Raw genomic sequence first — 12,594 nt, 5'->3', positions numbered from 1 at the left:
CGAAATAAGGCAATTGCACTCTGGTTCGCAACAAGCAACTTTCCCTGCCAGCCAGGGAATCCTCGCTCCCGAACGCGGCCAGGAGCAGGCTGGCGGCGGGGAGGGGAGAAGACGGCGAGCGCCCCCGCCGGGCCCGCAGCCAACTTTGGCTCCCTGCCGTCGCCGGGGGCCGCCACCGCAAGACGAAGGTCGCTGCGAAAGGTCTTTGATCCCACACCAAACCCCGCAAGCCGCCGCGTCTGGCCCGAGTGCGCACGAAGCCAGGGCCGTAGACGTCAGCAGGCCTCGCTTCGAGACCCTTCGCGGGCCACCGGGCCTGCCACAGGCCGGGGCTGCCCCCGCCCCCTGCCCGTCTGCAACCGGCCAATCGGTGCCCGCTGAAGGCGGGACCGGAGGCGTGAGGCCCCGCCCCCTCGCCTCACCTCCTATAACCGCGGCGGCGCGCGCCAGGCCGCACACAGCGGCGTCCCCGGCAGGAGGAGGAGAATGCAAAGTGCCATGTTCCTGGCTGTCCAGCACGACTGCGGATCCATGGACAAGAGCGCAGGCAACAGCCCCAAGAGCGAGGAGAAGAGGGGGAAAATGAAGCGGACCCTGTGAGTACGGCTTTCTTCTCTCTCCCACCACCCGCTGCGGACCTAGCTCTGCGGGTCTGCTGCAAACGCGACACATTCGGGCTCGGTTTTGACATAGGAAACTATGAAACCTTTGCCTCTGCAGGAAAAAATATTTTTTTTTTCCATATGTATGTATGGGAAAGGTCAATTTGCTAAGTAAGGTTAAATCTGTGTGTTATGTGCCGATTTTGTGACGTGAGCGAAGGACCCTCGGGTAGTTTAGCAACTGAAAAAAATATTCTTGATACGGAGACAATGGTAGATGCGCCTAAGAAATTGCGAGCTGGCTTTTTGTCCCCTGAATTTAAAATAACATCAGACAATCCTGCAGCTGAAGCGCATCCCCAGCGTTGGTACCTTGCGTTGTATGTTTTGATCAGCTTGTGGGATGGAGACATTTCGGCTGGTTCTGAATATTTTCGTTTTAAAATCGTTTTTGTTTTTTAAAATTAAACGGCATATCATTCAGGAACGTCGGTGGAGCATGCATCATCTGCTTAAAATGAGTGCTATGGTGGGAGTAGGGGGCTCAGTCTCTCTCTCTTTGTCTCTCTGTCTCTCTCTCTCACACACACACACACACACACACACACACACACACACACTTCACTGCGTCTAGTGTGGTCCAGAGCCTCCTGCTCCAAGGGTAGGAGGGAAATCAGTACCCGCTGGCTCCAGGCAGTTTCATCAAGTGTGAAATGTCTCAGAATTGTAATTAAGGCTGCAGAAAAACTACTGCCTTTTTGGGTCAGAAATAGCGTCTGCCATTTGAAGTATGCAAACTAAATTGATTTAAATACCCTAGTAATTTTAGGTAGTTTTATCCTCAGTTATAAAAGTAGTATTTATGTTCAAATGCATGAATGAAAGTAATTGTGTTCAGTGCATAGGTGCTAGGTTTAAATGTTAAATGAGTAAGACCGACTTGAAGAGGTCTTATTTTGTCTTATATTTAGTTGGTCGCTACTGAGTGACTTTATTTGGTAAAAATGCCTTCAGCTGCAGGAGCAATTTCAAATGTTAGGTTTGTTTGTTTGTTTGTTTTTTTAAGATTAAAAGATTGGAAGACCCGTTTGAGCTACTTCTTGCAAAATTCATCCTCTCCTGGGAAGCCCAAAAATGGCAAGAAAAGCAAACAGCAAACCTTCATCAAGTAAGTTGAAAGTCTTATACTTGCCAATGTGAATAGCGAGCTGCTGAACTGGACAGGGGAAGTGTGAAGTGCACAAGCTGATGCAAACCTTCTTTTGCAGGCCTTCCCCTGAGGAAGCACAACTGTGGTCGGAAGCATTTGATGAGCTGCTAGCCAGTAAATGTAAGTTAACCTGTTGAATTTGATCTACTTCAAGTATCACAAGAGCCTAGAAAGGTGCTCACATGACAGAAGAGCAGATTGCCCAAGGGGAATTCAACGTTACAATCACTAGTACTCTAAGGCCTATCCTTCTCCTTTATTTCTATTGAACCATGGGCAAGTGTGGTTTATTCACTTTACATAAATCAGCCTAGATTGTACTGGCAGTGGCTCTTCCTTAAGGTTGAATCAGCGTTTCCACTGCATGCAATGTTACCAGGAGGTTTAGTTCCCAGAGAATTTATGGCTCCCCTATAAATATTTACATTAACAGCAAAGTTATTTATATTTCTGTAGCAGTGTGCCAACTTAAGCATTTTGCCTGCTAGAAATTTAGCTTTTAAAGATCTAAATTCTGAGGATTAGAGGCTGGAATGAAATCTAGAAAATTGCTATCATCCAGAAATAATAAAATATGGGCGGGGCGGGGGGGAATGGTAGTTCTGGGAAACAAAATAGAAGAGATTAATTGGTCACTCAATTCACATTCTGTGTGCTTTCTTCTCTGCCCCCCCCCCCCCCAGATGGTCTTGCTGCATTCAGGGCTTTTTTAAAATCTGAATTTTGTGAAGAAAATATTGAATTCTGGCTGGCCTGTGAAGACTTCAAAAAAACCAAGTCACCCCAAAAGCTGTCCTCAAAAGCAAGAAAAATATATACTGATTTCATAGAAAAAGAAGCTCCAAAAGAGGTAAAGGGGAAAAAAGTTCTTCATTTCAGAGTATTTTGAACATTCTTAGCACCGAAACAGAAGACATAAAATTTAATTAAGGGGTGGGGGGAGTAAAAATGTTTTTCACTTAATTCTTGTTTTCAGTTAGGTGAATTTAATTTCTTCAATGACTTGGCTAGTGAGGCTAAACACATTATAGCTTTTCCTTTTTGTTTTCAAATATTAAATTGGTATCAATCTATAACTCTGAATATGGATTAAACCACTTTTTTTTTTTTAAATTTCAGATAAACATAGACTTTCAAACCAAAACTCTGATTGCCCAAAATATACAAGAGGCTACAAGTGGCTGCTTTACAACTGCCCAGAAAAGGGTCTACAGCTTGATGGAGAACAACTCTTATCCTCGTTTCTTGGAGTCGGAATTCTACCAGGACTTGTGTAAAAAGCCACAGATCACCACAGAGTCCCATGCTACATGAGCTGAAAAAGGGAGCACAAAAGTGGAGGACGTTTCATTTTTTTCCTAAGGGGACAGGCTGTGACCTGCCAAAAAGACTGACCTTGAATTTAGCCTGGGTGTTCAGGAAACATCACTCAGAACTATTGATTCAGAGTTAGATAGTGAATCAGGAAGCTGGTAACTGTCTAGGAGAAGCTTGTATTCTGACGGCTTCCATAGCCATGTCAGGAACACAGGGAGAAAGTGGTCTAAATGTGGTGTGTCTCACACTGGAAAGAGGCATGTGAGACTAGAAGTTCTCATAAAAGGTATGATACGATACTGCTGGTCCAAGAGCGTTTAAAATCAATAGATCTGGGATTATGTGGCCTTAGCTAGCTGGCTGTATATCTTTCCCTAAATCAGTCCATGTTACCACATAGTGGTTTTAGTTTTAGTTATTTACGAGTAAGTAATATTAAAATGTTTACTGTGTGCAAGGGTGTTGAAGTTCTTATGACTACAGATCATCAGTACTGTTATCTCATATAACACTAAAACTGAAATGGTCTATGTTTGAATTGTTAAATGGTGTGTGTAATAGAATGAGTGTTGCTGTGTAGAAAACTACATTGTCCATTTTGAGTGCCAAAAATTGTCCTGAAGGCAGCTAAACTTTGATGTGGTCTTTGAATACTTTTAATAAATTAATTTTGATAATTAATGTCATTGAATATTTGGCTCAGATGTAAGAGTTTTGTTTTTTGTTTTTTGTTTTTGTAGTTGGGGGGTTGGTTAAATTGGAAAAATGGCAGATACAAGGGACACTTCTTTCCAGTAAAGAGAGAGAGAGAGATCATAGGTGATGTGCCTGTTCAATGATAATTGACAGTGCTCAGAAATGAGAAGTGATAGGAGTATGTCTTCCCTGCAATTATCTCTTTTTTTAAACCTAATAAGCAGTATGTGGACCAAGAAAAGTCAGACCACCTCCTCAGAACCACCCTGGGATCAAACTTTCTTATATAATCTTGTAAAAAAAAATCAAGCTTCTTGCTAACAAAAGGCATGACCTTAAAGCCCTTCATGGGTATCTAGTAAAGGCCAGCTAAGTATCAAAAGTGAAATAATGTAATGGACACAAAACACCAGAATTATTCACATAACTCAGCTTCTCAAGTGAAAAAAAGAATCCAAAGAAGGTGAATATAGGCCCGCCTTTTTTATTTCCCTTGGTTCTGAGTGCCCCCCCACAGGGTACTGGCATGAACTTCCAAGATGCATGCCTGCAATTGCTCACTTCCATGACTGATACAAAATCAAGACCTTCCTGATTCACCTGCCTTCATCTGGCCAGTAAAGAATCTGGTCAGGTTACTTTGTCAATGATGAAGGCAAGCACACTTTTGTTTCTTAAACTTAATCAAATGGTTATTTAAAAAAGTAATACACTTCTGTAGGCTTCTCTTCAACCTACTTGATCACAGCCTTAATTCTGGGAAGGTGTGAGAGCCCTCATCTTAGATTTGCAAAACCTGAGCTGAAGTAATAATTTCTCATAGCTTCATGACCTTGGGAGTCCTCATCTTCCCTGGTTCCTCAATTTATACCTTCCTGTCTTTCCCACTGCCTGTGAGGTAGTAAGGGGCTTTAGAAATTGTAAAGTACCTAAAAAAGCATTCCGATTTGCCAAAAGAAAAATTGACATGCCCCCCCCCACCCATAGTTTAAATATGGTTTTCATGGTGTTTGCGCTGATTTTCATTTTAGCCAAAGTTTCTGGTACCAGCAGACATTAGCTCCATGAAAGACCACCTCGTCCACTCCTTCATCACCAGCAGCCAGGATAACACATAATAGGTACTCTGTAAATAGTTGTTGAATAAATGAATGTGAAGGGTCATTGAAAGAGACATTTCTTAAGCAAATAAATATGTCATATCTGCACAAGCCTTTATTTGGAAAGGTTTTGGCCAACAGAGAAACTCAGCAGTCATGCCATATATTCAACTTGTCACCAAGTCCTATTTATTTTACCTCAAATATAGTTCTAGCCTGCTTTCCGTGGCCACCCTGATCAAAGATGCCAACACCTGATGCCTGCACGACTGTGATGGTCTCAACTCCCCTCATTCTTACCCATACCCCCACATGTCCCCTGCTTTTAAACTCTGGGAATTTTTTTCAAAACATAAGCCTGATCTTGTGTCTTCTTGCTTGTAAACCCTTGACAGGTCTTCCAAACAATTAGAATTAAAGGTATTATCCCTAATATGGCCAAACCCCTTGCATGGTTTGACCCCTTCTTCCACTCCAACTTTGTCTTTGCCATGTTTCCCCAGCTCTCTCTGCTGGACACACTGGCTTACTTCTATTCCCTTGCAGATGCCTGCCTCTGGTCCCACAGGACCTTTGCACGTAATAGTCCCTCCGTGTGGAATGCAATTTTAGTTCTTATTCATCATTCATAGGTCAGTGCAATTGTCGCTTCCCCAGGGGTACCCTCCCTGACCTCCTTACCGAGGTCAGATCCCTTTTTAGGCATTCTCCTAGCACCAGGTTCTCTAATTTAGAGTCTTAATAAAGTTCTCATTAATTTGTATGATTATTTGATAATTCTCTGACTTCTCCCCCAGACTGTGGATAGCACAACTTGAGGGCTGTGTCTTTTTCTGCTCATTGCTGAATCCCAACACTTGGCACCTTGCCTGGCACGCAGTGGAAGTTGAGTAAATCACTATTGACTAAATGAAGGAGCATTAAAAGGTCTTGTAAGCAAATTTTGGTGAAACAAGAAGTATCTACCAATGCACAAGGAAATAAATACAAGATTTTAAAAGGCCCATTGGCTCAAATGTCTGAAAATACCTGCAGAGTTTTTCCCTTGGCAAAAAGTAAAGACCTCTTACTCAGCATGTTCTCTGTAACTTTTCGTCTCTAATTGAGGGAGAAGCCAGATTATGGTAACAAAAAACAAACGTTTTGACTTTTTCATGGCTGCTAAAAGCACAGGCTTTTTTCAGGTGGTATTTTCCAATGTTCTCTAGTGTGGAACAAACAGAAATAGATTTAAGATTGGAAGCCACATACCTCCACAAATAAATATTACTTAATGTTCCAGTTTCTCAGAGTTCATACATTTTGGATCTAGAGGCTATTTATTTTGATAATATTTCATATTTTCATATATTTTAACCTCAGGAGCATTTCTAACTACAGCAATTTCATGAGGGAAAAATAGAAGAAATTGTGTATTATCTGTCATGTGAGCACAGAGAGGCAATATATGAGTTTCAATGAGATGGCTTAAAGCGATCACTCAAAATTTCATAGGAAATGGGGCTTTGGGAGAGGGTTGGTTTGTTTTACCACAATGTTTGATCAGTGCTGGCAATGAGTCTCTTACAGACGGGGATGCATTGTGCATTTGTACTAGGAAAGCCCCATCCTATATCAGGCACCACCCTATTTCTAACTTTGTTTTCCTGTGTTATCCCAAAAACCCAGATAAAAAAGGAGGTAGTCTGACTTTATGGAGAACATGGCCACTATTAAACAGTGAGCTTTGACCTATACAGAGATTTCTGTATGTTGGCTTAGATGTCTTTTGACAACTTTGGAAAACAAGTTTCTGTGTTGTTGTCAATGGCAAAGAAATGAGGTTTATCTTGTTTTTGGCATTCTAGCTAAGGAGTAGCTTGGAGTTGCCTGAAGTGACAATAATAGACCAAAAGAGCTTCTACTGTGACCCGAAGAATGAAAAAAAAGAATCACCTTCAGGGTAAGAAGTACATGGTAGCCTAAGGTGTTAGGATTAAACAAAGACCTGATTATTAACCATTTGGGGCCCATGATCCAGCATGACCAGACCACACTCTTTGTGGAGGATAAGGCCCAGGAAGGGTATAGAAGAATAGCCCAGGACCAGGTGATACAGGGTTTTGAATATTAAAGGTTGGGATTTTATCCTGAGGCAATAAATATCCATCTCAATTAAAATGTATGAAAATGACTTGGGTGGCAATTTGGAAGATGAATCAGAGGCAGAGAGATGAGCTGGGAGACAGTACCAATAGCCCAGACGAGAAATGCCACATGCCTAAACCAGGACAAAGCCACCAAATAAATAATTCAATGTGACAATAGCAGATTACACTACCAACTGTATGCAGAACACTACACCATAGAGAGAATAAATACCAAGACATGTAAGACATACAGCCTGTCCTCTGAGAGGCACTCATTAAACATCTCATGAGATAATATACAAAAGTTAAAACATAAGGTGGGCTATGACTGGTGATTCATTACCAAAATGCAAATACCTTTAGCTGGAATCAACCAAGGAACAAAGGAAAGGGACATTTTTGATGAGGTTTAAAGAACGAGTAGATCTCATAAGGATGAAGGGGCGAATATTGAGGATGAGAGAAACAGCTTAAATAAAGGGGAAAGCAAGATCAGATCTTGCATTGCACTATGACATTTTTGCAGGCAGACATTTTTTGTGGGGGTGTATATTTGAAAGCTATTTTGTCGATTTGTTTTTTTGGCAACCATTGACGAAGGGTTTCTCTGGGCAAGGAAGATGTGAAGGAGTAAAAGCAATGGTCATCTACTGAGAAAGAAAGGAAGAGAAAGGCTGAAAGCTCAGGCTCAGAACTAAAAGCTACACTTTATTTTTCTTAAAAACAGGTTTCGGTAAGACCATCAACCAGCCTAGTCATCAGGCTCAATGAAACCTTCCTTCAGGGCATCCCAGCCGAACTTACACACCGTGATCATCACTCTCGACCGAACTTACACACCGTGATCATCATTCTCTCAACTGGATCTGAGTAGACCTCAGGTTTTGGGTCCTGCTTCGAATGTACTCACTAGACTACCATGTGAACTTTGATGGCTTCATGATACTCTCACAACCAGATCTCTCTGGCATCTCCCAAAATCGAGGTAAACTCCAATACCTGAGCCTAAATCTTCTCCACTATTTGTTTTTTCTGCCCATCCTGTCTTATTTCTCACCACTGACCAGAAGCAATCTGTGCTGAATTTTCTTATTGGTCCTGAGATATATTATCTTCCTCCCATTATTAGATCAAATTGTTGCCCTTGCTTAGAACTGCTCTCCTTCAGTTAAACTTAACTCCTTTCTCAAGACGCAGATCAAGTTTCACCTGCGTGCAAGATTGCCAAGGGTGTGTCCATCTTATCTGCCTACTAAATGGTTGATAACTGGACCATTTTGGTTTATTCTACTTGATTTTCAGAGTAACTACTAAGGGTCCAAACATGGAGGATAGTCCACATTGATCATTGATTGATTAACTGATTAGCCCAAAAATTAATTGATTGATTCACAAACTCTTCCATAAAAATGCATGCAGTGATCTAAATGATTTCATTTAAATTTGCTAAACTCACTTGCAAAAAAAGAGAAAAAATGTTCAGGAGTATGGAAAGCTTTTTAGTCTGGCTCTACATTTTTGCCTTGCAAATTTAAAGGAAAAAAAAAAACTAAACTATGTGGATCTTGGATAAGATCCTAACATCAGATTTTCTGGAATCTCAAGTTAATCTGATATTTATATGGTTTAAAAAGTACACTGACCTGTATGGAAGCTTCCCTTAGGAGTGAGGCTTGTGTGTTTATTTAGCTGGTGTATATCTTAGACATGTACAGACGTCATATCAAAATCAAAATAAATGAAAAAGAGAGAAGGGCCAAATAGGAAAGTGAGAAGAAACTATTTGCTGCCGTCTGCTTTGGGATGAGAAGGAACTTGGTTTTCTTGGTTGTTTTCTATTTTAATGCATTTGCAGCATCCAGTCTCATAGGCCATTCTGCTTCCATCCCAAATCATTCTCTCAGTCTTTAGCTTTGGAATGCAACCACAAGTTTTCTACGATGAGTGCATTTTGAAACTGCAATATTGTAAAAGCTAAGAAAAGTATGCAGTTTATATGACCTGTGGTGAAGTTTGAGAAAAACCAGACATAAAGCTTTGGTTTAACAAACAGGTGGTGCTCAGTAGACCTTTGCCCTTCTTGCAGGGAAGCTTATGACGTTAAGACTCCATTTGGCACAAACCAGTGCATTCTCATACAGAGTGATTTTACAGAAGTGGCCATTGAGCATAGTAACCTCAGTGTCAGGACTTAAGCTCCACTCCTCCCTTATTTCTTCTACTTCTGTTTTCAGATTCCAGAACCTCACAAACCCTAAGCACTCTACAGAAGTGGTGCAAATAACATGATTAACATTTTAGGACAGTTAATTACAATAATTTTAAAAATAATTTTGGTCATGACTGCCTGAGTGGCTCAGTTGGTTAAGCATCTGACTTCAGCTCAGGTCATGGTCTTGCAGTTCAAGAGTTCAAGCCCTGCGTTGGGCTCTGTGCTGACAGCTCAGAGCCTGGAGCCTGTTTCAGATTCTGTGTCTCCCTCTCTCTCTGCCCCTCCCTTACTCACGTTCTGTCTGTCTCTCAAAAATAAATAAACATTAAAAAAATTTTTTAATAATTTTGGTCATCATAAAACTATTTTTTTTAAAGTCAATGATTCATCTACTGTTTAAAATGTTAATATTAATGAAGTATCTCTAAACTTTGAGTCATTTTTTTATCCAGAGAATGTAGAAAGAACCCAGAAACAACATTGAATATAAAATCAGAAAAGTAGTACTGTCCAGTAAAAAAAATAATATAATATGCCACATATATAATTTTTAATTTTATAGCCACATTAAAGTATATAAAAAGAAACAGAAGTTAACTTTAACGATATATTTTATATAACCCAGTATACTCAGAATGGTGTCATCATTGCAACATATATATTGCAATAATCCATACAATAAATTATTAAAGAAATACGTTATATGTATATATATTTTTCTTATTACGTCTTCAAAATTAAGTCTTCAAATTAAGTCTTATTAAGTCTGATGTGTGTTTACACTTACAGCTTATTCAAATCCACACTAGCCACATTTCAGTAGCCACATGTGGCCAGTGGCTTCCTTATTGGAAAGCATTGTAGGAAAGGCTGAGTCTGAGATGATAGCCCATAAACCAAAATAAATTTACACTTTCTGTCTTATTTTTTTCCAATACTCAAAATACATTTCATAGCAGTGGTTCTCAAAATTATTTGCCACCATGTTGCCTTTAATTAGGAAAAGTATCTTCTACTTACTATATTCAGGCAATCAAGCTGGATTGCCTGAGTTCAAAACCCCTACCTCCATCTCTTAAAGGCTGTGTGACCAAACATGTGCATATCTTAGAAACTTTTAACTTCACTGTCTCCCATCTATAAAACAGAGGAGTAATAAACTCCCTTACAGGTTTTTTAAAATATAATTTATTGTCAAGTTAGCTAACATACAGTGTATACAGTGTGCTCTTGGTTTCAGGAGTAGATTCCCATGATCCATCACTTACATAAAATACCCAGTGCTCATCCCAACAAGTGCCCTCCTCAGTGCCCATCACCCATTGTCCCTGCTCCCCCGTGCCCCCACTCCCTTCCACCCTCAGTTTATTCTCTGTATCTAAAAGTCTCTTATGGTTTGCCTCCCTCTCTGTTTGTAACTATATTTTTTTTCTTTCCCTTCCCCATGGTCTTCTGTGAAAGTTTTTCAACTTCCTCATATGAGTGAAAACATATGATATCTGTCTTTCTCTGACCGACTTATTTCACTTAGCATAATACCTTCCAGTTCCATCCACATTGTTGTAAATGGCAAGATTTCAATCTTTCTCATTGCCAAGTAGTATACCTCATCCTTTTTATCCATTCATCCATCAATGGACATTTGGGCTCTTTCCAGAATTTGGTTATTGTTGATAGCACTGCTGTAAACATTGGGGTACATGTGCCCCTATGAATCAGCACTCCTGTATCATTTGGATAAATTCCTAGTAGTGCTATTGCTGGTTTCAAGAATAATTCAATTTTTAATTTTTTGAGGAAACTCCATACTGTTTCCCAGAGCGACTACATAAGTTGCATTCCCACCAACAATGCAAGAGGGTTCCCATTTCTCCACATCCTCGCCAACATCCGTTGTTTCCTGAGTTGTTAATTTTAGCCACTCTGACCAGTGTGAGGTGATATCTCAATGTAGTTTTCATTCGTATTTCCCTCACGATGAGCGATGTTAAACATCTTTTCGTGTGTTTGTTAGCCATTTGGATGTCTTCTTTGGAAAAATGTCTATTCATGTCTTCTGCCCGTTTCTTCACTGTATTTTTGGATGTTGAGCTTGGTAAGTTCTTTATAGATTTTGAATACTAACTCTTTAAATATATCATTTGCAAATATCTTCTCCCATTCCCTTAGTTGCCTTTTAGTTTTGTTGCTTGTTTTCTTTTCTAGGAAGAAGCCTTTTATCTTGATGAGGTCCCAATAATTTATTTTTGCTTTTATTTCCCTTGCCTTTAGAGACGTGTCAAGTAAGAAGTTGCTGCAGCTGAGGTCAAAGAGGTTGTTGTCTGTTTTCTCTTCTAGGATTTTGATGGTTTCCTGTCTCACCTTTAGGTCTCCCATGCCTTAGCCTCAGCAATCAGACAACAAAATGAAATAAAAGGCATCCAAATTGTCAAAGAAGAAGTCAAACTTTCACTTTTTGCAAATGACATAACACTCTATATGGAAAACCCAAAAGACTCCACCAAAAAACTGTAAGAACTGATACATGAATTCAGCAAAGTCGCAGGATATAAAATCAATGTACAGAAATTGGTTACATTTCTACACACCAATAATGAAGCAACACAAAGAGATATCAAGGAATTGATCCCATTTACAATCCCACCAAGAACCATAAAACACTTAGGAATAAACCAAACCAAAGAGGTAAAGGCTCTGTACACTGAAAACTAAAGAAAGCTTATGAAAGAAATTGAAGAAGCCACAAAGAAATGGAAAAGCATTCCATGCTCATGGATTGGAAGAACAAATATTGTTAAAATGTCAATACTACCCAAAGCAATCTACACATTCAATGTAATCCCGATTAAAATAGCACGAGCATTCCTCTCAGAACTAGAACAAACAATCCTAAAATTTGTATGGAACCACAAAAGACCGCAAAAAGCCAAAGTAATGTTGAAAAAGAAAACCAAAGCTGGAGTTATTACAGTCCCAGACGTTAGCCTGTACACAAAGCTGTAACCATCAAGAGAGTATGATATTGAAACAAAAACAGACACATAGACCAATGGAATAGAATAGAGAACCCAGAATTGGACCCACAAATGTATGGCCAACTAATCTTTGACAAAGCAGATAATCTTTTCCATTATCCAATGGAAAAAAGACAGTCTCTTTAGCAAATGGTGCTGGAAGAACTGGACAGCGACATGCAGAAGAATGAAGTTGGAGCATTTCTTACACCACACACAGGTTTTTTTATTTTTTATCAAATTAAGTGGATTGATACATGTAAAGTGCTTATGACAGTGTTAGCAAATGATGTTTAATAATAATATTATTTAAC

General features: G+C 39.9%; 1 protein-coding gene across 1 annotated transcript; it reads left to right on the top strand.

Moving 5' to 3' along the window:
- The first annotated feature begins 442 nt into the window (after positions 1–442).
- On the top strand, positions 443–4,221 carry RGS2 (regulator of G protein signaling 2). The gene is made up of 5 exons (XM_049634548.1): positions 443–596; positions 1,669–1,770; positions 1,871–1,932; positions 2,496–2,662; positions 2,932–4,221. The coding sequence occupies exons 1-5, from the start codon at positions 487–489 to the stop codon at positions 3,124–3,126; spliced, it is 636 nt and encodes a 211-aa protein (XP_049490505.1). The 5' UTR covers positions 443–486; the 3' UTR covers positions 3,127–4,221.
- The last annotated feature ends 8,373 nt before the right edge of the window (positions 4,222–12,594 follow it).

Source organism: Panthera uncia, chromosome F1, assembly GCF_023721935.1.
Source record: "Panthera uncia isolate 11264 chromosome F1, Puncia_PCG_1.0, whole genome shotgun sequence".
NCBI classification, from domain to species: domain Eukaryota; kingdom Metazoa; phylum Chordata; class Mammalia; order Carnivora; family Felidae; genus Panthera; species Panthera uncia.
Note: the sequence above shows the minus strand (reverse complement) of the source record. Positions and strands in the feature narration are given on the sequence as shown.